This window comes from Mycteria americana, chromosome 1 (genome assembly GCF_035582795.1).
Source record: "Mycteria americana isolate JAX WOST 10 ecotype Jacksonville Zoo and Gardens chromosome 1, USCA_MyAme_1.0, whole genome shotgun sequence".
Taxonomy (NCBI): Eukaryota; Metazoa; Chordata; class Aves; order Ciconiiformes; family Ciconiidae; genus Mycteria; species Mycteria americana.
In genome coordinates this window covers 214,576,767-214,602,148 of record NC_134365.1, presented here as the reverse complement: position 1 = coordinate 214,602,148, position 25,382 = coordinate 214,576,767, and the positions used below count along the sequence as shown (strand labels likewise).

Below are 25,382 nucleotides of genomic sequence, written 5' to 3'. Positions count from 1 at the left end.
GAGAGTTCAACAAAAGCACAATACATGTGCACATATAAGGTAAAGTCAAAGAAATGTGCCATGTATTTCAAGCGGAAGGCAGCAAGATGGGTTTTGGCCCTGCCTCCCAACGTAAGTTTGTTCAGTGGACCAGGCTGGAGAAGGCTCTTCATCCTGAGGCAATGAGCTGTGCTTCGCTGTAGAAGGTTTCTCTGAGCTGAAGGATCAAAGCTGCTGACTTGAGCCTTCAGCCTGGAGCTCTCATCAGCCTCTTGAGCACAATGCCTCGTGCTGCCTACTGCTGTTTTTCATCAAACTCAGTGAGTGCAGTTCTCAGCAGCTGTGCTTTGGGTAGTAGCTGCAGTCTTCCAACTGGAGCTGGCTGCCTCTGGAGCAATCAGTTGTGTGTTTCTATTTTCCCCAAATGCTTTGTGAGTCTTTGGACTCAAAGATGTGCAGGAAAATACAAGGCGATTCCTTTTTTCAATCAAACAAGGTTCATGAAGATTTTTGTACATGGAACTGAAATTTTGTTGCTTGCTTTCTTTGCCTCAGCTGTAGCTCTCCAAAGTATTCCCATCCTGCCTACCTCAGCTGACAAAAGTTTCCCTTGAACTTTATTAATAACTTACTACTTTTGGTACTCCTTTTTCTATTTTTATCCTTCCTTTTATTAGTGTCAGAATGACTGTTTCTGTGTCAGTGTGTTTTATGTACATCATACTTTCATTTGTAAAACATTGCTGTTGTATTGCTGATGACTATATTCTTATTTCTAACTAAACTTGCTAGGTAGTCCTGTTTACAGAAGCTTAAAACTTTAGGCTGTGTAACCGGTTTGGATTAATCCTAGAATAGTATAGTTTTGGAAGGGAACTCTGCATGTCATCTGGTCCGACCTCCCCTCACAGCAGGGCCAATTTCAAAGTTGTATTAGGTTGCTCAGGACCTTGTACTTACTACTGACATCCTGGCAATAATTGTAATTATGAAAATTGTAATTAGCAAAACCTTATATATGCTAGTATACCTTTACCATTGTTACTTATAACCTACAGATAAGGTATTGGAAACGTGTACTAAACTGCTTTTTTCTTTTGCTGTTGTGGTCTGTTCCAATTAAGTCTGGTTGCAAAAGTCGTTGCTTTTGTCTTATTCCTTTTGCACGAGTATAGAAAAAAAAATTTCTGGTTCAACTTTTTAATGAAAGCTGACTTAAGGAAAAAAGCTAAAAAAATATCTGGGTGATTTGAGTTGTAAAGTATACTTCACACAGTTTGTGGGGTTTATTACTTGTTTGCATGCCTGTTCTATAAAGGATGGTGAAAGAAAGCACTTGTTGAATGAGAACCAGCAGCTCCCATGCGCAGCCCTGCAGTTTAGCTACACGACAGCTCCATCTGCTGTTCTTGAGTCACAGCTTTCCCTTTGTGTCCAAACCTTTCACTTCACAATTTTACATCGATTCTTGTGCTTCTTCCCTCTTAGTACATTTTCAAACAGTTTTTACTCTTGTGAGGAGGTACTCCTTGGGATACCTCCAAACTGTGTTTTGATGTTCTAGAGTCAGAATTTCTTTGAATTTCTTGGCAATAACCAGCAGTTGTGACATCTCTCTCTTTCTCTGTCTGCTTTACAAACATTAGGGTTTTTTTAGTAGTTATGTGTCTTACCCTTGCAAAGACAAGTTACTATAAGGTATGAAGCCCCATCATCTAGCAGTAAAGGAGTTCCTGGTCCTCAGTTGAGTAATAAGTACTTGTGATATTTTTTCTGTAGAAGTCTGGACTGGTGTCTGTGCTGCCTGGGATCTTACACATGTCCATGGCTTGATGTGTTATGAATATGATTAACAGAGGCAGTTTAGCTGCTGTGAGGCTATCAAAATTTTACAGATTGAGGGAGGAATGGGAAAGAATGTGACTGGTAGTGAGTGAGCCTACAGTGTGGCTCAGAGTCAAGATGGAGAATCATGACACTTTGATCAATGTGGTTACTAAAACCAGCAAAAGAAAACTTACATTCCTGTACTTTTCTCCCCCTCGGTATTGAGAGGCAGACTCACTGGAGCATTGGGATTTTGGGGTTTGTTTTGTGGGAGTAGACTGACAGATCACATCACAAGGAAACCATAGTAAACTGTATCTCTAAAGAAAATTAGCTGTCATGAAGGAAAATATATTCATATTGGAATATTACTATCCTAATTTTCTACCTCCTGTGGAACAGGAACAGTAAGAAGGGCTTTAGAATCTGTTCTGCACAATACCCCATTGAGTAACCTCAGCCTGGTGCCAAAAGGATGCTTATCCATTAAACTGTTCTGATTTTTTTCTCCCCTCCATATGTTTTGTCTGTTACATATTAAGCTGTCTGCACTGAGAAGATTTTGATACATATCTTTGTAGTTCAGGAAAGTTGAATATTTTTTGTGGTTTAGTCCTGTAGTTGGAGCTGCAGCTTCAGGCAGGAAGGATGCAGAATCAAGTTTAAAGCTAAATGTTTAATTTTAGATGATTCCATAAAAGGCAGATGGGACACACAAGCCTATTTTTATCTCTCTCGGGCTAGTAGCCTAAGCAGGAAAGTTAAATAGAAAAAGATACTTCTCCCCTTTACAAACAGACATGGAACAAAAGATGTATTAGTTGTACTTTCTAATAGTGTTGGAGTTTTAATAAACTATACTGTGATTTTTATTAGATGTGCCTTATCTTATCGTTCTCTTTAATCGTCCCAAGGTCTTATGACCAAAGAGTTTTTCAGTTGCTGGCCTTGTTCTGCCTTTCTACATCTAATCACTCTTGGTTATGCTTGATGTAGAAGGTGAAACTAAAATTAGTAATAACTGTGCAAATGAAAAAGGAGCAGGTGAGTTGTCAGTGTAAAATAAGCCCAGCATATGTTGTCAGCACTTGAGTTCAGTGGAAGAGCCCTTAAATATGCAGATGATAACATCACCATGTACTTATGAGTAAGTACTAAATGGTCCCACTGAGCAAAACTGTAGAACATACATAAATTAGTTTTATTTGGGTCTGGAAGCAGTTACTGAAGTTAACTTATTCAGGGAGAAGACCTTGTCTCTTATGTCTGTCAAGACCATGCACAGACCAACTGCTCTTGTTGTTCTGCTAGCAGTGAGCTGCAACACAACTGTCCTCTTGCATCCATCCGAGAGGGAGTAAGCTTTGAGAGAGTTTGGAAAAGAGACTTTGCAGCAGATTGTATATCTTAAATAAGTTCCTGTGCTCTCTTTGACCCAAAGCAAATATAAGTACATGGTGTGGAGTAGCTGGATCCTGCAGGTCAAGAGTTAGGCTTTCCTGAGCTGCCTGGAGGAATCTGCCTAGCAGTTAGGTCACTACGTTAGCAGCGAGTGCTTGGATTTGTGTGTGATTTGCTGCTTTTTAACATTAACTTGCAGATGTTCTCAAAACAGGAAATGTGAAAGGTTGGTTCCTGGAGCACCTGAGAGATTTGGCAGAGTTGCCAGCGTAAAGGCAGATGGGTGAGCAGAGATGTTCAAGCCAGCAGATGTCAGGCTGTTACCACCAGCAAGAAGCAATATGAAAGGAAAAGATGATGCTTTGTGCTGACGGAAGTCAAAACTGGGAACCTACAGGTCATCTTCAACTGATGAATAAAAGTAGTGATGATTTGTGAATACATGATAATTAAGCAGCATAGCTCTTCTGGAGTAGTCTTGTGTTTTGGTTTGTTTTTTAATTTTTTTTATAGTAAAAGCCTGTGTGGGTGGGTATTCCAGAACATGATTATGCCCATGCAGGGAGTTACTTTGTAAAAACAATTGATAAACTTTCCGTTATGGATGAATGCTTGGGGAGGGTCAAGGGGGATAGTGCGTACACAGCAGTGTGAATAAAAGCCGAAAAACTGATCTTAAGAATAGAAATTTAATTTCTAATGAGGGAATAAAGCTAACACTGGTGTTTGGGTTAAGTGGTATGTACAGGCTTGCAATATTTATAGGGCAGTGGAGGGTATGTGAATTAGTGAAAATTGCAAGGAGAGAAGGAGAAGCACTGCATAAAGCTATCTGAAAAATCTGTCAATAGCACAAGTGCAGAGAATTAGTATTTTCTAAGAAATAACACCCCCCCACACCCCACCCCCCACTTTCTAACAAGAATGTGTTTAAATTTCAATCTTATGCCAAAAAGGGGAGAGAAGAGGTGGTTTTTTTGGTTTTTGTTTGGTATGTTGTTTTGTGTGTGTGTTTTTTTTAATAAATGATAAGGCTAGTAAGGAATTTTCCTAAGACTCAAAACGTTGCAGGACAATGACTCTTTACTTGTTGATACAGTTTTGTTACATCAGATACTTCGTGACCCCTCAGCAGATTTGTCCGATTTCCTAAATACATTTAGAATCTCTTGTGAAGTATGACACTATAAAAAGGGCATGGATTTTTTTTATAGCTGAAAATAACATTTCTCCTTCAGTGTATACACCTGTAATTTTGGCTGGTTTCCTCAGTAAAGCAGAAGAATTTTAATGTATTAGGAATGTAAGAGTATAAATTAATTCAATGTTGTATTTTTTTATCTTAGTAAAACTTTCTTGCTTTTCTTTATTTTTCAACTGCAAAGTGACTGTCAGTACTTGCAGTGGACTCCATGATCAGTTTTGGCTTTCTGAACATGTTGTTGTTCCTTGTTCTTACAGATTGATCACTTTGGATTTGATGAAAATCTTACATTCCAGCAGCGGTATCTAGTAGCAGATCAGCACTGGAAGAAAGACAATGGACCAATACTATTTTATACAGGCAATGAAGGAGACATTACGTGGTTCTGCAACAATACGGTACATAGAAAATAGATTCTTGAATTTATTTCCAGTAGTGGCCTACTGAAAAATAAGGAAGAACAAGGACACAGTGTCAGAATATCATTTAAAGAGAAGTTTGTAATGGTTATGATTCTTATAGGAGGAAGAGGAAGCTGAAACAAGTACAGAAAAAGTTTTAGGGGGTTCAGGGTCCTATTTGAAGCCCATAGAAGTCTAAGGGATGCACTTGTATTAACTTGCTGGAGTTATGAAGAAAAGTTCTAGAGGAAACACTATAAGGTGCCTCAAGCTAAGAATGCAAAATTTTGGACCAAATTACACCTATTGCAGTACTTTAGATTCCCCAAGTAAAATGGGAGGTTTTGATGGTTGTTCTTCCCCCCCTGCCCTCTGTAATTAAAATGTGAAGTGAAATGAAGGGGTCTGGAAATCACAGATAGATGGTTCTTGTTCTCTGGCAAGACCTGTGGAAGTTTTTACTTCCCTGACTGATACAAATGTACAATGGCGCATGTGGGCATTTTTCAGCCACTTCAATACAGAGTCCAGTAACACAACAGGAGGTGGCATGTGCTGGGCTCAAAGCAACCAAGGACTGCTTACACACTTTGTTCTGTCAGCAGGTGATCTCTGTCTGCCTGTTTCCATAACTGGTGATAACAAGCTGCTGTCAACAAGTAATAACAAGTTGTAGTTATTTATTAGTTGAAAATAAGTGTATTGCAATGCTTTAGATTATTGCTTTTTTTCTTTTCTGTAATGTAGTCCTAACTCAAATGCATGCTTTTCTCCTCCAGTGTTTTTTATTTCCTATGGATTAAGCTTGTGCCGTAGGAGTTCTGGCACGATTGCCTGTGTGTACTCACAAAACAATACTGCTTAATATTTTGCAGCATTAAAATATACATATTTTCTTTGTATGTATCCCTGTCTCTGGGGGGATATCTGTTGTCTGTTTTCTTACTTCAGTGATACTTTAAAACCAAATCGCACTCTGTCTTTATAGATGTATTTTGATAGTGATATCTTTCTAATCAAAGAGTAAGAGTTGGAATACACTGGACTGAAAGTAGGGACTTTGAAAATAATTGATTCAACTTATTTACATGTGTTTTCCTCCAACTAGGGTTTTATGTGGGATGTGGCTGAAGAACTTAATGCCATGTTAGTATTTGCTGAACATAGATATTATGGAGAATCTTTGCCCTTTGGGAATGAGTCTTTCAGTGTAAGTGTCTTCTTTTGTCTTCCTTAAATGTGTTCTATACAAACATAATTCTGCCTATTGTAACTCTTGCCAGTGCAATGACTGTTAGCCTGAGTAAGATTTAGATGTGCTAGAAGCACACAACTATCCTATTTTGGTAACTATCAATTCTAGGATAACGCCCCCCCCCCCCCATCATCTGAGATTTTCTAGCATTTCAAGGGACACTTGCAAAGAATATTTCATTATCAGGCACAGATTTAGAACTTGACAGCTGCTGTGGGGAATAGAAAAACTGCTGCTGGAAATCACTCCCGTGCTGTATATAACCTGCTTGCTTTGTCTCAGGATTCCAAGCATCTGAATTACCTGACATCAGAACAAGCTCTGGCAGACTTTGCAGTACTCATTGAGTACTTAAAGACGACCATTGCAGGAGCCCGTTACAGTCCTGTCATAGCTATAGGAGGATCTTACGGAGGAATGCTTGCAGCCTGGTTTAGGATGAAGTACCCCCATGTGGTAGTTGGGTGAGTGTACTCATCCTGCTCAAACACAGAGCAGGCATTTGTTACTTTTGTGCTATAAATATTACAGCTATAAATATTACTGGAAGAAGTACTATAATTCAAGCTGTCTTGAATTTTTCACTGTTGGGAGGAGGAATTAAGTTACCTTGAATTTGGGAAGAGGCACTGTTTGTCTAATAGACAGCTGTAGGTCAGCAGGTGCTGGATGGTGTATATTTTCAGAGCTATCTGTTAGTTTTGTAAAAACAATTATTGTGAACACTGACTTTGGACCCAATTTTTTTAGGCCCAGCACACTTCCTGGTAACTTGAGGCAGGTCTTTAATGTCTTCAGTGCCTTAGTTCCCCTCTGGGAAACAAGATTAGTAAATAGAATCATAGAATAGTTTGGGTTGGAAGGGACCTGTAAAGGTCATCTAGTCCAACCTCCCTGCAGTGAGCAGGGACATCTTCAACTAGATCAGGTTGTGCAAAGCCCCGTCCAACCTGACCTTGGATGTTTCCAGGGATGGGGCATCTACCACCTCTCTGGGCAACCTGTGCCAGTGTTTCACCACCCTCATTGTGAAAAATTTCTTCTTTAGATCTAGTCTAAACCTACCCTCCTTTAGTTTAAAACCATTACCCCTTGTCCTATCGCAACAGGACCTACTAAAAAGTCTGTCCCCATCTTTCTTATAAGCCCCCTTTAAGTACTGAAAGGCCACAATAAGGTCTCCCCGCAGCCTTCTCTTCTCCAGGCTGAACAACCCCAACTCTCTCAGCCTTTCCTTATAGGAGAGGTGTTCCATCCCTCTGATCATTTCTGTGGCCCTCCTCTGGACCTGCTGCAATAGGTCTATGTCTTTCCTGTGCTGAGGGCTCCAGAGCTGGATGCAGTACTCCAGGTGAGGTCTCGCCAGACCAGAGTAGCAGAATCACCTCCCTTAACCTGCTGGCCACCCTTCTTTTGATGCAGCCCAGGATATGGTTGGCTTTCTGGGCTGTGAGTGCACATTGTTAGCTCGTGTCCAGCTTTTCATCCACCAGTACCCTCAAGTCCTTCTCCACAGGGCTGCTCTCAATCCCTTCATCCTCCAGCCTGTATTGATACCGGGGGTTCACACAGACCCACTTCTCAAGCTTGGCCAGGTCCCTCTGGATGGCATCCTGTCCCTCAAGTGTGTCAGCTGCACCTGCTAGAGAGTAGATTTTTGTGGGCAGGGGCTCTCTTCAGTTGAGTTTGCACAATGCCTAGTGAGAAAGACCTAGTTGCTAGATGAGAATGAAAAATAATAAAGTAAGCAAGTCTGAATTTCTATTTTATGTGTTTACTGATATCTTTGTACTAGAGTCCAAGACTTACAACCTTCAACAGCCTTTGCATGCAGACCTTTGGAATAGTTTTGCAAAATTATGGCTAGTTTGCCTAGGGCTTAGTGTCCAAGCTGAATTTTAAATACTACTTAGATAGTGGCTGTGGGGAGGGTATTGACTAGAGGATGGAAGTTCACTTTGCAGGGGTTCAGGATGCATATGTTTTTCCAAACAATCTTTTTATGTCCCTTTGCAGAGCTCTGGCAGCCTCTGCCCCAATCTGGCAGTTTGGTGACTTGGTTCCATGTGGCACTTATTTCAGCATAGTGACTAATGATTTCAAAAAAGGTGGGACAGGCTGCTCAGAAAGCATCCGGAATTCCTGGAATGCCATTAACCACCTTTCCTCAACAGGTGAGACCTCACCAATGCTTTTTCAAAGGGTCATAATATTTAGGATTGTGTTATGACTTCATAAAATCAGCAAGTTTGTTATGGCTTTCACCTGTATATATATTGATTTTTTTTTATTTTTTTTTTTGAAACTATATCTTAGAACTGAAAACTGCCAAATGAGCTTAGCATTATTTTTTTTAAAATGTCTGTTTTGTTGGATCACCGGCTTTGTTCGTGCCTGGTGTGATTCAGAATCCAGGTCCAAACATCCCTAAGGTCAGACAGGAGCTGATTCCAGATCAGAACCTCAAGGCTTGTATTCCTTTCTGACAAAGTAGGCCAGATAGTTGTTACTCTAAAAAAAAAAAAAAAAAAAAAAAAAATAGTTTAAATGCCAACAGAGACAATCAGGTATAGAAAAACACTGCAATCCTTATGGATTCAGTGCTAGGGACTCAGCTGAACTCGATCTTAAGAGTCTTTTCCAACCTAAATGCTACAGCTACCTGAAAGGAGGTTGTAATGAGGTGGGTGTTAGTCCCTTCTCCCAAGTAACAAGCAATAGGATGAGAGGAAACAGGAGAGGGAGGTTTAGATTGGATATTAGGAAAAATTCCTTCACTGACAGGCTTGCCAAGTGTTGGAACAGGCTGCCCAGGGAAGGGGTTGAGTCACCATCCCTGAAGGTATTTAAAAGATGTGTAGATGTGGTGCTTAGGGACATGGTCTAGTAGGGGACTTGGCAATGTTGGGTTAACAGTTGGACTCGATGATCTTAAAGGTCTTTTCCAACCTAAATGATTCTATATCAGATGAGCTCACTGTACAGCAAAGGAATTCAATTTAAAAAAAATAGTCTTGCTACTTGAGTTCAGTGTCCTAAAGAGAAAGCCTGGTACAATGAGTTGGCTAATTAAAATTGGGAAGCTGAATTGTATGAGTTCTAGACCAGATAAAATAATGAAAGAAAAGGCCAGGAGAGTCCCAAGAGATCTGTCTATTAATAGTCCATGCACTGTGAGCTAGCTGGTTTGAAGTTTTCCTTTCATGGGAAGAAGAGTGCCCTGATGTTGCTTCCTACCAAAAAAATGCTAAATGCCATGTAAATCTGTCTTTTCTTTTTTTAGATAATGTTATCTTAGCTGTGACATACCCATATGCTGAAGTGTGCAGATTGTATTTCCCTTCACTTAGAGGTGTTGACTAAAATTTGATCTGCTATGCTTGTATGTGGAATAATTTCACCAGATTGGTTATGCTAAGTGAAATATTTTTTTAGCAGCAGCACAACTGACCTATGTGTTAATGGTACAATAAACTAAACTTTATTTTATTTTTCTATTAAAGATGCAGGTTTACAGTGGCTTTCCAGCACATTTCATTTGTGCAGCCCATTAAAAAATCTTCAGGATGCTGCTATATTGAAAAACTGGCTGAGTGAAACATGGGTAAACTTGGCTATGGTGAACTACCCCTATAAAGCTGACTTCTTACAGCCTCTGCCAGCTTGGCCTATACAGGTAACTGAGAACTAATGTCTTGTAGAATTGACCATTTGGTTTAACTAATTCTCTCCTCCTCTCCCAGTCTGCACCTTTTCCTTTGTTTTTGGCCCTGTAGAACCAACATGGCTGAAAAGACAATCAGGGCAATATCTTCTTGTGCATCAACTGTTTTGTTGACTAACTGCCACTTGTAGGGCTAATAGGTTACATCAAGAGCCCAGAAGAAGAGTGCCAGGGATGACTGAAAAAACTCAGCTGTCCTGCAGAGTTGTTCTTGAGGAGCAGAAATGTTGCACAAAGAGCAAATGCAATTAGAGCTTCTGATGCCAGGCTTAGCTGGCAGAGCTTGCAATTAAAGAGAAAGTTTTGAGCCTATGTCCTTTTTGATGTGGGAGAACTAGTGAGAGAGGAAATGTGGATCTGTACAGACGTATTCCTTGCAGGGTTACTTCTCAAAGCAGGACCACTTTTCACACTTCCAAACCTTCACTTGTGCAGTTCTGTTTATCTGCAGTGCTCTCTCCAAGATTCCTACTTTCTTGGAGTGTTTTTGTTCTTTTAAGACCCTGGCTGAATTTCCCTGCATGGCTTTGGGTTGCTGTGTATGGCAAGCAAGGCAGATAAAATATTAGTATTTTTGGCTATTAAACAGTAGTTAAACAGAAAATAAAAATTTCCCTTGTGTAGAGCTGCCTGATGGAGGAGGGGAGGGACATTGATCTGTTCTATATGGCTGTCTGCAAAGGGCAGTATGAACACCTTGAAAATTATTTCTGCTTTGTTATCAGTCTGACACAGCTTAAGAAATGTGCTCACCTTCACCACTGTCCATACTATCTCTGTTTGACTGAGGTATAAACCTACAATAGAAAAGGCTGTGGCTTGTCTGGACAATGCTGATGTATGAAATCTGAGTTATTTAAGCTGTTCAGATACTTTTTCTGAAACAGAAACTCTAATCTGACTCTGAGGGTGAGAAAAGGGGGAAAACATGTGTTTGACTAGCTGGATATATATGTATGTTGCTTAATCTGTTCTCTGTTGTGGGCTGCCAGTACTATCTCAGAATATTGAACGCTGTCCCTACCATGCGATCTGAGCTTCAGATACAGGGCTGTCTGCATCCCTCTGTTCTGCTATCTGTGTGCAGTGTATATTTGCATGAATTAGTGAGCTTTCCAGGCCTCTAATTGCTGAGTTAAGAACTGATGGCTGAGCTAGCCAAACCATAAAACCTACTTGGAATGGCAAAATGTGAAAGCTGTGCTCTGGTGTTGTCTGTAGGGAACAGGGGAGGGATCCATTGCCTAGCTTGCACAATGAAAATGAGGGAAAAGATTATACAGGGGAGGGAAGGATAGTAAGTTCACTTCTTGGAAGATGCACAGTTTGTATTGGCCATGTGAGTTGTCCCTGCGTGCCTGTGCCCCTGTACTTGAACAGCACTGGAGTTGCAGTGAATCCTTTGCTCCCTGCAGAGAGTAACTTTGGATTCTTCTAATGGGCTGGGAGCTCAGATTCACAGCTTTTTACCCTTCGCTGTTCTTGTATTAGTCCCAACTCCATGGGAGCAGGGGTAAGGAGAAAGCCTTGCCAAAGAGAATATTGTCACATTAAAAAAAAATGTTTTAAGATGAAAAAAACTTTCTGGGGCAGTAGCTTTTGTGTTTTCCGTTTGTTTTGTTTTCCACTACTTGTATCCTCTGTTAAGATTTTGAATTAAACTCTACCTGAGATTGCTCTCAATTTTTCACTGCCAAAACAGTGCCTTGTTCCACCACCTCAAACTTTCCAAACATGAAGAAATAAGAATTCTGCAATACTGCTGTATAAAAGGACTTAAAAATATTAGAGCTTTCCTTACATGGATGTTTCCATTTGTACTACAGCAAACTGCAGGAACCTCAATCTGTACCTGGAGCTTCTTTGTTATATATTTGCGTGTGTTATTTTTCATTACAGAGGACCTTAATACTCTTTATTAATTATTATCTATTTTAAAGAATGGGAAATGGATTGAAAAGCTTGGTGAATGAAATATTAAGGTTGTACTGTTTTCAAAGTTTTAATCGGGAAATGTAAAGTTTCAGGTTCCTCATAGTAGCATGCACTACACAAATGGAATACTGCTTTTTATGATAATGCTCAGGGTATATCACTGCATAGAAAGAAGCTTTCTGGAAGTGGTCTGACTGTACTTTGAAAATAAATTGATATCCTATCAGGTATCATGTATTAACCTATTTCTTGCAGATTTAGACCCCCCTCTTCTGTCGTTGTTGCAGGAAGTCTGCAAGTTCTTGAAGGATCCCAGTCTCTCCGACAAATTGTTGCTGCAGAACGTTTTTCAGGCAGTAAATTTATACTACAATTATTCAGGAGAAGCCTCATGCTTAGACATGTCTGAGACTGCAACAAAGAATCTGGGCCAGTTGGGTTGGTACTATCAGGTATGTGCTCTATCCTTTCTAAATTGCAACTTCGTGAGGTTTTTTGGGCTAGAGCTGATAAGAATTGTCAAGTCATTTAACTGTCAATATATTGCACCAGATGTAATTGATGTACTGATGACAAATGCAAGCATGAAGCAAGTATGATTGTAGGGGGGAGGGCAAGGCACAAAAGAAACAACTTTCCCAGGAGGTTCAGGTTGTGTCTTCATTATTTAGCTAATTGTTGAGTTTCAGCTCTTCATATAGACTGGAAAATGATGTACAGCAGCATCATCTTGGTCTTCTAATCCCCCCATCCCAATTTGTGCATGCAAATATGTCGGGATATGTTGATACTGATTTCTTTCAACTAAAGCTGTTTATCTGGTAGCTCACTGAGACCCAACCTTTCCCATCAAGTAGGTGGTAAAAACACAGATCCCTGTGGTAAGGGGTCCAGGACATCCTTCTCTCTCCATCCCACTTATTAAGCACATGCAACACAGTTATATACAGTCTCTCTTATGAGGAGCAGGGCAGCTGCTTCCAGAAGCAAGGTGTTAAGAATTGGTGTTCAGGCTGTGACCATCTGCTCTTGGCTGCTGTCTCCTATGTATTTGTTCCGGACAGCCCCAGGAGATGTGCAGGCTTTAAGTTGTCCTCTGAGAAAGGGGGGAAATGCCGTATGGGTAACAAAGAATATGGCAGCTGGGCTCATCAAAACAACACATCCACTCTGCAGCTTGTTCCTTGCTTGCTTCTGAAGGCATGTGGGAAGGGGGCAAGCAGGAACAGACTGTGAGTTAGATTAATTGGGGGCTATATTGCTTCCAGGATATAATTTGTTTTCCTTTTTAGCTAGCATCACTAAGATGTCAGAGAATAGTTAGTGTGATAGATGAAGTTTTTTGCTTGGTATTTGTGTTCTGGCCCATCTACAAGAAGGGCTGGAAGGAGCATCTGGGGAACTACAAGCCTGTCAGTCTGACCTTGGTGGCAGGGAAGGTTATGGAGCAGATCGTCTTGAGTGCCACCATGCAGCACGTACAGGACAACCCAGTGATCAGGCCCAGTCAGTGTGGGTTTATGAAAGGCAGGTCCTGCTTGACCAACCTGATCTCCTTCTATGACAAGGTGAACCACTTAGTGGATGAGGGAAAGGCTGTGGATGTTGTTTACCTGGACTTTAGTAAAGCCTTTGTCACAGTTTCCCACAGCATTCTCCTGGAGAAACTGGCTGCTCATGGCTTGGACGGGTATACTCTTCGCTGGGTAAAGAACTGGCTGGATGCCTCAGCCCAAAGAGTGGTGGTGAATGGAGTTTACTCCAGTTGGTGGCCGGTCACAAGTGGTGTTCCCCAGGGCTCAGTATTGGGGCGAGTCTTGTTTAATATCTTTATCAATGATCTCGATGAGAGAATCAAGTGCACCCTCAGTAAGTTTGCAGATGACACCAAGTTGGGTGGGAGTGTTGATCTGCTTGAGGGGAGGAAGGCTCTACAGAGGGACCTGGACAGGGTGGATCGATGGGCTGGGGCCAATTGTATGAGGTTCAACAAGGCTAAGTGCTGGGTGCTGCACTTGGGCCACAACAACCCCATGCAATGCTACAGGCTTGGGGAAGAGTGGCTGGAAAGCTGCCAGGCAGAGAAGGACCTGGGGGTGTTGGTTGACAGCTGGCTGAATATGAGCCAGCAGTGTGCCCAGGTGGCCAAGAAGGCCAATGGCATCCTGGCTTGTATCAGAACTAGGGTGGCCAGCAGGAGTTAGGGAAGTGATCGTGCCCCTGTACTTGACACTGGTGAGGCCGCACCTCGAATCCTGTGTTCAGTTTTGGGCCCCCCACTACAAGAGAGACATTGAGGACATTGAGGTGCTGGAGTGTGTCCAGAGAAGGGCAACGAAGCTGGTGAAGGGTCTGGAGCAGAAGCTTGATGAGGAGCAGCTGAGGGAGCTGGGGTTGTTTAGTCTGGAGAAAAGGAGGCCGAGGAGAGACCTTATTGCTCTGTACAGCTCCCTGAAAGGAGGTTGTAGAGAGGTGGGGGTCAGTCTCTTCTCCCAGGTAACAAGTGATAGGACAAGAGGAAATGGCCTGAAGTTGCACCAGGGGAGGTTTAGATTGGATATTAGGCAAAATTTATTCACAGAAGGGGTGGTCAAGCATTGCAACAGGCTGCCCAGGGAAGTGGTGGAGTCACCATCCCTGGAGGTATTTAAAAGATGTGTAGATGTGCTGCTTAGGGACATGGTTTAGTGGTGGACTTGGCAGTGTTAGGTTAATGGTTGGACTTGATCTTAAGGGTCTCTTTCAATCTAAATGATTCTGTGATAGTTTGACAGTAATTGCTGATCAAATCCTGTTTGAGCTTTTTTATTTAAACACTGCACTAACAGCTATTGGACAGTGTCCTGGGAATAAATCTTTTTGCCTTGTTCTTTCTTTCAGGCTTGCACTGAGATGGTGATGCCCATGTGCACTGATGGCATCAATGACATGTTCGAGCCTCAGAAATGGGACTTTGATGCACTTTCAGAAGAGTGTTACAAGCTGTGGGGAGTGAGGCCTCGCCCCTCTTGGATTCTTTCTATGTATGGAGGGAAAAACATCAGTTCACACAGCAACATTGTCTTCAGGTGAGCTTCATTTCAGCTTCTAGAGTGGAGTCTTCAACCCAACCAGTTTGGGTTGTCAGTGCAGAAAGCCTGCCCTAAGTAGCAAAAGGATCTGTCTCCAGTGTTACAGCTGAATAAATGATGGGCATGCTTTGTGTTGCTCTTGAGAGTAAAATGGTCAATCTGCAGTGGCCAAAGAAGCCAACTGTTCTGTCACTGCCTGTGTGACTCTAAAAGAATAATCTGGGTTGGGATTCTGCCAAATGTAACTTTCTTCCCATGTGGATTCCTTCTTATCTTGTGGCCAAAGTCCAGGTTTCCCATGCTGGTAAATCCGTCTAGCTTTTATGAAGCCAGAGCACTGTCTCTTCTGCATAAAAGGAAAGTCTAAACAAGCTTTAGCCTATAACACAGGATCTCGGCCGCTAAAACTGTTGCTCAGGGTGATAGCCTTGTGGAGGGGCTGGTGTGATGTTCCTCTTTCCCTTTGATACAGAAAAGAGAGGGAAGTAACTTGGTGAGCTTTCCTGTCACTGCCAATTGCCCTTTTCTTTTAGTGGTAATTAGACAAGTTTCAACAAACTTGTGTAAGATCCAAATACAAAAAGATGTTTCCATTCTAGCAAGGCATACTGGTAATACAGCAGAAGTTTGTCTGAAACACCTTTGTGGACAAAAAGTGAAAAACATGTTTCAGTCTAGTGCAAAAACTAGTGCATGCTGCTTGCTCTCTACTCAGCCTTCACTTTCCTTATTGTTAAGGTTAAACTCTGCTTTCTTTAAAGGGAGGCTCACGTAGCTGAACTTCTGCTGTGAGGTGATACAAAACTTTGAGCAGCTAAGTACTGGCTGTTTCATTAGGTTGTTATGTGGTAGGGGAGGCATTTAATAAACCCACTGAAGCCTGTGCTTCAGGAGTTCTGACTTGCTGTACTGATTGCACACTGTGGGCAGCTCCTGGATATATATTCCTCTGTGCTCTGGTTAAAATTGTGCAAGGCCTTTTAAAAAAAAAAAACAAACCTTGCCACTTTAAACAAAACTCAGAATTAGTCTATTTGACTTGGTAAATAGGTATGTATTTTAAATGTAGAAAGTCCTCACTTGAATTGGGGATTATTCTCTGGATTTCAGCTGTTAGTGTTGGTCTGTTTGGCTCCACAGGCCTGTTGCTTTCCTCTTGTTTGTCTTTACTGTTTCTGTCCCAGCAGGATATCTGCTCTAGAGTGAGAAATTCCACCCATTTTTGGAAAGCTTTTTAATAAAAAAAATTTTGTTGGTTTAACTTAATTTTTACAGAGTGTTGCTTATTTCCAAGGCTTCACAGCTCTGTACAGTAGAAATCTGCTTTGTAAAGCGATAGACAAGCAAACAAATCTAAATAAGTGTTTAAGAATTTGTGCCAGCTGAAGGAGCTTGAAATGAGAAAAGCTTGAAAGCAACCAAATGAATGAAGAAGTAGCGCTGTACACACAAAGCTTTGGATCTCAAGCTGGGTTGTTTCTCTTCAAACAAATACATTGTCAACACTGTACATTTTATATAAGAGCCTTTTATCCTCGAACACTGCAGAGTGCTTTACAAAAAGTATCCCTATGTTTACCAGGGGATGCAGCTCCCTGTAGGGTAAAAAGCACCATGTTTCAAGTGTCAGGCAACTTGCACAACAGTTTAGCGCAGGAAGGGAAGAACACTCCATCTGAAGAGAACCACCATAGGGTGGATTTATCCAGCCGCAGTGGGATTTGGCCAGGATGCTTGAACTGGTGTTGCTGCTTCTCCCTCTGTGAGCAGTGCATCTCTCTGCAGATTCACACTGTGTTGTATGTATTGTGTGGTATTGACGCAGGAATCTCCGTTGCCACTTTGGTACCTTCTTGAAGGTATGTAGTGTGTGGTTACTTAGGCTTTAGGCAGATATTACTTGCCTGTCCTGGGCAGCGCATCTTTATTAAAACACTAGTTTGAGGAAATTGTGGTTTTCAGAACCCTGTTTGCCCTTTATCTTCCAGCAATTTCCACTCCTGATACTCTTACCAGAACATGCTCTGTACTTGGTGCGGAAGTGCTGCAGAGTGGTGGAAATGCCACTTATCACTGTTCACGCATGTGGTGGTAGATAGCTTGTAGCAGCTGGTAGTGTCTTGTCTGTGGTAGTCAAACAGCCCAGGTTATATCAGATGGTACGAAGTTTGGCGTGCACGGTCTAAAAATTTATATTTTTCAATCTGGATGGATCACACCTGGGTCGTATGCTTCTAAGTTAGGGCACCCACCTATCCAGTTCTGCCCTGGCAGCGGAGAGGCAGAAAGTGAAGGCTCTGTTTTGAGAGCTACTAGAGCTATGTGCAGAAGCGGGGATTGTTAGCAAAAGAAGGGAATGGAGGAAAAGAAGAGAAGGCAGAACAATGCCTGACTGAAGAGGAAAGGTGAGAGAAAAAAAGTGAAGAAAAGGAAACTTGGCACTTGTGGAGAGTAGGCATGTTAAAAAAGGATGCACAGACATTGCTGCTAAGATTTGTGTAAAACCTTTCCTTGTTCTGGGCAGGGCTGGATGGCTGAGGAGGCTCTGAAGAGATGTTAGGAAAGGGAACTGCTTGCTGTGGGATAAGCAGGACCCTATTTATGCTGTCAAGGAGGTATGATTAATTGAAAACAGGACTAGCCTGCTGATATTTTGCATTAGATTTTTCCTGAAGCACTACTTGCCTGGCCACTGCTAGAAAGGAATGGCTGACTTTTTTAATTCTTTCTTTTCTTTTATTTCCTCTGTTTACATTGGGAAACTTCTGTCCTGTAAGATGGGTTTTAAAACAAATAATCCATTCCAGTTGATACTGAATTATCTTATTCTGTAAAACTCTTAAGTCTTATGGCTATTTTGTGGTGAGCCTTCCATCCCCCCTCCTCTCAGCAAGTACCACTTCCCAAACTGCGTCAGTGCCTCTGGTGCCATCATTTGGCAGGAGCTGCAGAGGATGCAGCCAGAAGCTCCCAGAGAAGCCAGAGACAGTGTTGTTTTCTTGTGGCATGCTTAGTTTCCACATGACTGGGACCAAAAGTTCCAAGTCCATGTACGTCTTGGGTCTCTCAGCAATTCATCCCCCTGTTGCCAAGGTGCTCTGCTGATTCAGGCGACCTTTTAAATCCAGTGCTCTTTGCTTATTGGGCAGCTCTGTATGCTTTTTGTTTTGCAGATACAAAATGTTTCTCTTCTCCTAAGTCATATTTAAAATCACTGAAAATAAAGAACTACAGAGATTCAAGATACTTGGGTTTTTTTGATGGAGAAACAAAGTATTAATTCAGACCCCATCAAGTTTTTACTCTTAGTTATTTCTACAAAACTTTTTTACTCATTATTTCTTTGTTATTTTCTGGTGCTGCCATTGTGGTATTTTTCTAGCTGCATATTTCTTAATGTCCAAGGATGTTTTAATTTCTTAGATCCTCCTAGAAATTTACGCTGACATACAATAGCCCATCTCTAGTGTTTCCTTTTGTGGGCAGGTCCAGTGTTTTAAGTGAGGAACAGATCTAGATTTGTGTAGTTCCATAAATATATGGATGTTGATTTCTTTGTGCGGAAAGATGGACCACATGTGGGAAGAACACTGTGGTAAAGGAAAATAAGATGTAATAGGGATTACTGGGTCAAGTCCAAAGCTAGGAATGAGAGATGCAAAATTCTCACCCCAGTTCAGCCATTGGCTTGCTCCATGGACCAGGCATTATGATCCATGGACCATCGCTTGTATCAGACATAGCGTGGCCAGCAGGAGTAGGGAAGTGATCGTGCCCCTGTACTTGGCACTCGTGAGGCCGCACCTCGAATCCTGTGTTCAGTTTTGGGCCCCCCACTACAAGAGGGACATTGAGGTGCTGGAGTGTGTCCAGAGAAGGGCAACGAAGCTGGTGAAGGGTCTAGAGCACCAGTCTGATGAGGAGCGGCTGAGGGAGCTGGGGTTGTTTAACCTGGAGAAAAGGAGGCTGAGGGGAGACCTTATTGCTCTCTACAACTACCTGAAAGGAGGGTGTAGAGAGGTGGGGGTCGGTCTCTTCTCCCAGGTAACAAGCGATAGGACAAGAGGAAATGGCCTCAAGTTGCGCCAGGGGAGGTTTAGACTGGATCTTAGGAAATTTTTCTTCACTGAAAGGGTTGTCAAGCATTGGAACAGGCTGCCCAGGGAAGTGGTTGAGTCGCCATCCCTGGAGGTATTTAAATATATAAAAACGTTTTGATGAGGTGCTTAGGGACATGGTGTAGTGGTGGTCTTGGCAGTGTTAGGTTTACGGTTGGACTCGATCTTAAAGGTCTTTTCCAACCTATACGATTCTGTGATTATTTGGAGCCAGATCTACAGTGCAAGGAATCCTTTCATTGATTTGGGGTGAGGGAGGAGGGGAGAGTAAATTGCATTAAATTGTCCTGTCACAGAGGAAGAGTCATTTTAGACAGTTTCTTGAGGCATAAAAGCTTTATTTTAATATGGTTGTTATTAGAAAATAAGGGGACTAACAGAAAGTCCAAGTATTTCTTTGCAAAACCAGGCGGGCACACAGCTGAGACAGCAAAAAGTAGAACTTCCTGAAAATTCAGCTCTAAAGGGTCCAGTTGGTTATTAGTTCATGGCAGGCTGTGAGGAAGGAAAGTGCTTTGATTTGGGAATTTGGACATGCCTTGGTACAGGGAAACCCGAACCTTTTATGGCAATGACAGGTGTCAGCAGATCTATCTCCAGAGGCTGCGGCATTATTATAGGTTATTATCTGAACTAGCAGATAATTAATGACAGAAGCATAGCCTTGCTTAAGCTGCTAATAGCTCCATACCTCTGTCAAGAAGGCTCCACTCAGCAGAGGGGTGGGCATGAGACATTGAGACAGGGCTGAGGTCTGTTTCTGTCTGTACATATGCAAAAATAGTTGAAAGTCAATGTGGCTATGTTGATGCAAGCTGCAGCCCCACTGCTGACTGCTGTGCGGATGTACCCTAATGAGGTATTCTTCCCTTACAGCAACGGTGGCCTGGACCCGTGGTCTGCAGGTGGGGTGACCCAGAACATCACAGATTCCCTTGTGGCGATCATGATCCCAGATGGAGCCCATCACCTGGACCTACGCAGCCGCAACCCTTTGGACCCCAAATCTGTGCAGCAAGCTCGAGCCTTGGAAGTCTGCTACATGAAGCAGTGGATTGAAAAGGCCAGGCACAGCCACTGAAGCGGTACTGCAACAACTGTGGCCATTACATCTCTGTTGGCTTTGCTGGGAGCAGGGCCAGGCCTTATCACACGATCGTCTGAACACTTCACTCCTGCTTCCTCACCTGTGTTGCAGTACTAACCATTGCTTGTGCCCATGAGAGAAGCAGGCAGCAGACAGATGGAGAGTGTTGTCAGATAATAAACTAGGCAAAGTGCATGGATTGAGCTGCCTGCTCTGGCTTGCTTTCCTCTTCTGCTCTTCTCAAATGCTATAATTTACCATAAAGTAAAGAGTTCCTGTTCTAGGCTTGATGCCTTCCTTGCTGTGCTGGGTGATTGTCCTGACTGTTGGTATACACAGTGGATTAAATGGCAGTGCTGTTGATGATGAAACTCCTGCTGCCTTCAGTGGGGCTGAATTTCAGACATCCTCAGCTGGTGTAAGCTGTCATGGCAGGGGCATGGAGATAATGGGGGAGCAGAAATCACATCTTACTGTGATGTTTGGTGGAGAGGTAGGGAAGGCGTGGGGGGAAACTGGCTGTGCCGTTTGTAAAGAAACTAAACAGCCCTTACCCTTTGGAATAAACACTGGAAAAGAAGTAAATATCTTTTTTCCTTAGGTTTCTGGCAGCTTATTAATCAAAGCTGCCTCAGGTGGCTTTTCTGTTCTGCGCTGTACTGAATGGTCAGGGCTGGGCCCGGACTCGCTCTGCTGATAAGTGGCTGAGCATGCACAATCTGCATCGGGGTTTTATTTCTTCCTTTGCTGTTTGTCCTAATCCTAAAATATCTGCCACTGCGATGGTTGCCAAAGAAAACTCTGGGTATATTTTGTGTGTGTGTGTGTGTGTGTCCCACAAACACTTAGCTTTTTCAAATCAGGAAGCTTTCGAAGCTATTCTCTTGAAGAGCTAATGTGACACTTGTGCTGGCTAGATCTTATGAAGTGACAAATAATTGGGGCTGTGCCTTGTGGGTTCCCTCCCTCCCCCCATTCTGTGTATTGTTCAAATTCTGCATGATCTGTTTGCTGATGGCTCTTCAATAAAAGCCTTTTTAAAAAAATTGTTTGCGGGACAAACTATTCAAAACACAGAATGCAGCTATCCTCTTGGATCAGCCTAAAGCCTGGTGCTGAGCTTAACAAGCCAGGTGCACTGGGCTTTCTGTAAGGCTTCCAAAACAGACAAACTGCCCTGATTCATGAGACAGCATATTTGACATTAATAAATGGCTGGGGCAGTCCCCTCGTTTTCCAGCTTTGGCTTCATTCACACTGAAGCCCTTCTTCAGAAAGGATTCTTTGCAGTTTAAAGGACAACTCCATTTCAGAAAGACTCGGGCAAGGCTTCTTGTCCCCAGACTCTTAAAATTCCAATTCTGTTGAAAAGTTTTCTCGGCTTTGATGATATGCCTGATAGTTGAGTATTTTCCTAAGACACCAGGTGGCCTTTTCTGTTTCCAGTCTCCTCCCATCCCCTGGGAACAAAGCAAACCCAACACTGAAATTTTATCTTTTAAAACACTCCTGTGCATCTTCTTTCCAATAGAGTTCCTGGCATTCCCTCGTCTTGTGTTAAACATGGCATTTATGTTCAGACTCTGCAATCTGAACCTCTCGTGCTCTTGAGCAAGGTAATTACTTAAGAGACTATAGAGAACAAGATCAGAGAAAAGAACTGCGGGGGGAAAAGGAATAGCTATGTAGAACTTGCCTGAAACCTGTTGACTGAAAGCTGTTGGCAATCCCTTTTCCAATAGTTCCAATTTTTGATATATTCCTGTAAATACACTCCAGTCTCTTGCTAGTGTACTTTATAATGACATGGTGGCCTTGAATTTTTTGAAACAAATAAAAATGATTGTTTTCTAATCTAGTGAGTTAGTCAAGTTTTTAGAAATACCATTGTATCTTCTTATGTGTTAATTGATGTATGGCAATATCCTGGTTTACTGCAAGGAATGGAATCTGCAAGTGTAAATATAAATTTGGCGGTCACAAATGGTTTATAACTGCAAGCAAGAACCTGGTCCAACTGCTCCTACTGATTGCTCAGGGTGCTGCTCCGAGTGCCAATTGTGGGGAAAAACACTTCCATGTTGTGTGGGGAAGGACGTCAGGATATTCATGCAATGGGCTGTGAATGGTCCAAAGTAACAGCCACTGTGTATAGTAATATATAGTAATCAGCTTGTGTCTCCTTCTCTCTCCCCTGCTAGCTAACTTACTGTCTCAGGAAACAGCTGCTGCTTTGTTGTTTGGAAAACATTTTGTAGTTTCAACCAGAATAAGTAATCTAAACTTTCATTCCTCTCCTCCCCCCCCACTCCTTTCATAAACAGGAAAAAAATTGCCTTTAATGAAGTGTTTAAAACAAAACAAAACCCACAAAACCCTGCCATTTTGAATTTTGAGAAATTGCATTTAAAACCAAATTGTTCAGTGTTTTGTGGTTTGGGGTTTCTTGGGTTTTTTTTCTGGGTTTTTTTTGTGTTTTTTTTTAATTTAATTTGACTATTCCATTCAGTTTCTGTCTGTGAGACACTGATTCTAGTGCACTTTGGATCAGGTTCTTACTGCTTGCACCAGCTTATTAATTAGGTGACTGGCTTTCTGTTAGTTTTAATTGTTCTTCCTTTTTACTTTTTTTTTCCCCTCAAATTGAGTAGTTGAAACTTTAGGTCTTATTTACCTCTAAGCATTCAGACCTTCATCTTAAAATCTATGTACACATCTCTGTATGCTACCGAGGGACTGTCTGTGGTGTTTGGCTACCTCATCTAAATGTTACGTCTCCTGCTTGTCTCATGCAAGTGAGAACAAAATAGGCCATGGGAAATGGCTGATTTCTTTTTCCAGGTATATGGTGATGGGCCATACTTCATCGAAGGCTTATGTATGTCCTTGGCATGTGTCATGAGTGACTGGAATTTAAAAACATATGTTTCCTACTCATTGGGGAAAATGCAGAAGGAAAAAGAATGAATGATTTGCCCAAAGCACAAATGTTACTGGTGAAACTGCAGTTTGTATCAATAAAAATGCATTAAAATAATGAAATGTGAGTTTCTGGAACTGGACTTTGTTTTGCAAGGACGTGGATCTTTATCCCTTGGCAGACTTGGAGTTCTGCAAATAATGTTGTCGTGTTTGTGCTTGACTCTGGTGGAGTGGGAGGAAAGCTAGTTAAGGTAGTCCTCAAGTTACACAGACAGCAATCAAGATGCCAGATGATGAGTCTGCACGCACTTGGTAGTTTCTCATTTCAGAGGTTTAGCTGCCTGGTGAGGAGCAGGTGTATGAACTGGTTGTTCTCCATAGGTGACCATGTTGCATGCAATCAAGCTGGCTATCATGGGAAAAAAAATCCATTTTGGTTTTGAAAGCTTATTCCAGTCCCAAGCAAATATGCCCTTCCTACACGTCAGTGATGGTGAAGGTTGTGTGGATGGATCCGTAACTCTCCCTGACCTGGCAAGTGGAGGCTTTAACTGGGCTGTGTAGCCCAAAGAGTTAATCGGGCAGGGCTAAGGCTGCAGAGTCTTGGGAGGGAGCTAAAGAGCTTCTGCAACTTCTTGTGTTTGTAGGTAACTTTAACTTTGAAGATCATCAAATATTGCATCATTAAAGGAGACTAGAAAGGAAAGCCCCTCCAGGAACCTGGAATGTGGTTTCTAAATCACGGGAAAAGTGTATGGAAAGTGAGAATCAAGTTTTGTCTCCCATACTCTCTGCCCACCAAATACATTGCAGACAAATGTCAGTACGCTTTAAATAAAGGGATTTTTTTTCCTACCTCTGCTCTTAAAGGTATTTAGCTGTTGTGAATCTATTCTCTAAGGAGTGGGAAAAGAATCATGAACAACCTAAAGAGCTTTCTGTATGTTAAAGACTTTGCACATTGACACTCTAGTATTTTAGCTCTTTCCAGGACTCGTGGTGGAATCATTGCGTCTTTCTGACAGTCAGGAGGACGCTATGAAACCCATAAACTTGGGTTTGAAAGAACCCTGGAGATCGTATGTGCCAAGTTCACATTTTTTGCTCTCCCCTGTTGATTCAGGAGAACGTCATTGCTATGCTGTAACTGGGGGTGTGCCTTCGTGAAACCATGTGTTTAGAGGAAAAAAAAGAAAGATTTTAATGGTAGTTTGAGTTAAATATAATATGCCTGAAACTGCTCAGACTTGTGACCTGATGATACTTGCACTCACAGCCTTGACCAGCTTGAAGGAATTAATTACCTGTACTAAAAGACCACTGTGGGGACATACTTGTGCTTGCGTTGGAACAACAAAATAGGTCCTCGCAGGGCTGGGCGAGTGACGCATTCATCTCATGCTTCCGAGATACGCTGCTGCTCCTTAAAATATAAATCCTTCTGAAGCTGAAACTGTGTATGTGATTTTTACTCCCTAGGAACACTTTATAAATGATCACTTGGAGGGGTTGGTTTGAATCCCATTACACTTCTGTCACTGTCACTTGCCGCGATAGTGTCATTGGTGGTGATGTTTAGCGTATTGCTAGGTGTTACTACTGTAGCCTCTAGATTGTTTATAATCTAGCCTCTTTGCGTGTTTTTAAACCAAAGCCTTGGTCTTACAAAAATGACTTTACAAATCCAGCTTCTTTAAGACTGTCCATGTTAAGAAACTAAAACGGTCTGTTTTGGCAGCACAGGTTAGGAGAAAATGTATGTTACCGTGTGTTACCTGAGCAGTGAAGCAATGGCAAAAGATCCGAACTGAGGATGATATCTGGGATAAATTCACAGTACTTAAGTGCTTTCCAAAATTCCCCTTCTATTGTTAAAAAAACCCCTTATTTTATCATTTTAAAGATGCTAGGCATCTGATTGCAGCTTCTGCTGACATCAATAGACTTGTTCTCCTATATTATTTTGATGCCTTGATTTCACAGTGCTGCCTCCAGGCGCTGAGACGTGAACGTTGAAGCCCCAAGTCAGCCTCTCATTTTTTTCCCCCAGCCCAACTCATTTTCACCAACAAATCTGAAACTATTTGATCCACGTGCTTCAGGGCAGTTTGCTTCTCTGCGTCCTTTCAATAATACCAGCCCAATGAAGAAATCGCTTCAGTTATCATGCGAACAGCTAACTGTATTGCTAGTCTGAGCCTCGCCGAGGTGGGGACCTGCTCTGTCCCACGGTGGAGGTCCCTCCGGCCCCGGGGCACGATGCAGAGAGAGCAAATGCCCACAGCAGCGAAGAGCAAGAACTTGCTCCTTTAGGGTGGAACGCCCTGTATTTGTGCTCTCCAAGGCAGTAATAAACTACGCCAGCCGTTGCTTATCTTGCAGTTGGATTTTGGGTGCCAGATGTGAATATTTGGGTGCCAGCTGGCTGTTGGGGTACTTTGGTGTAACATGTGGGCGT

The 25,382-nt window shown here is 42.2% G+C and overlaps 1 protein-coding gene across 1 annotated transcript in view; it reads left to right on the top strand.

Annotated features, from left to right (window-relative positions):
- Positions 1 to 23,038, top strand: part of PRCP (prolylcarboxypeptidase) — a 34,369-nt gene extending 11,331 nt beyond the window's left edge. Inside the window, exons 2-9 of the mRNA XM_075491157.1 lie at positions 4,669 to 4,809; positions 5,921 to 6,022; positions 6,350 to 6,531; positions 8,084 to 8,241; positions 9,571 to 9,743; positions 12,014 to 12,178; positions 14,607 to 14,794; positions 19,792 to 23,038. Coding sequence (XP_075347272.1) covers positions 4,669 to 4,809; positions 5,921 to 6,022; positions 6,350 to 6,531; positions 8,084 to 8,241; positions 9,571 to 9,743; positions 12,014 to 12,178; positions 14,607 to 14,794; positions 19,792 to 19,996 — 1,314 coding nt within the window. The 3' untranslated portion in view covers positions 19,997 to 23,038. The remainder of the gene's footprint in view (positions 1 to 4,668; positions 4,810 to 5,920; positions 6,023 to 6,349; positions 6,532 to 8,083; positions 8,242 to 9,570; positions 9,744 to 12,013; positions 12,179 to 14,606; positions 14,795 to 19,791) is intronic.
- Positions 23,039 to 25,382: the final 2,344 nt, after the last annotated feature.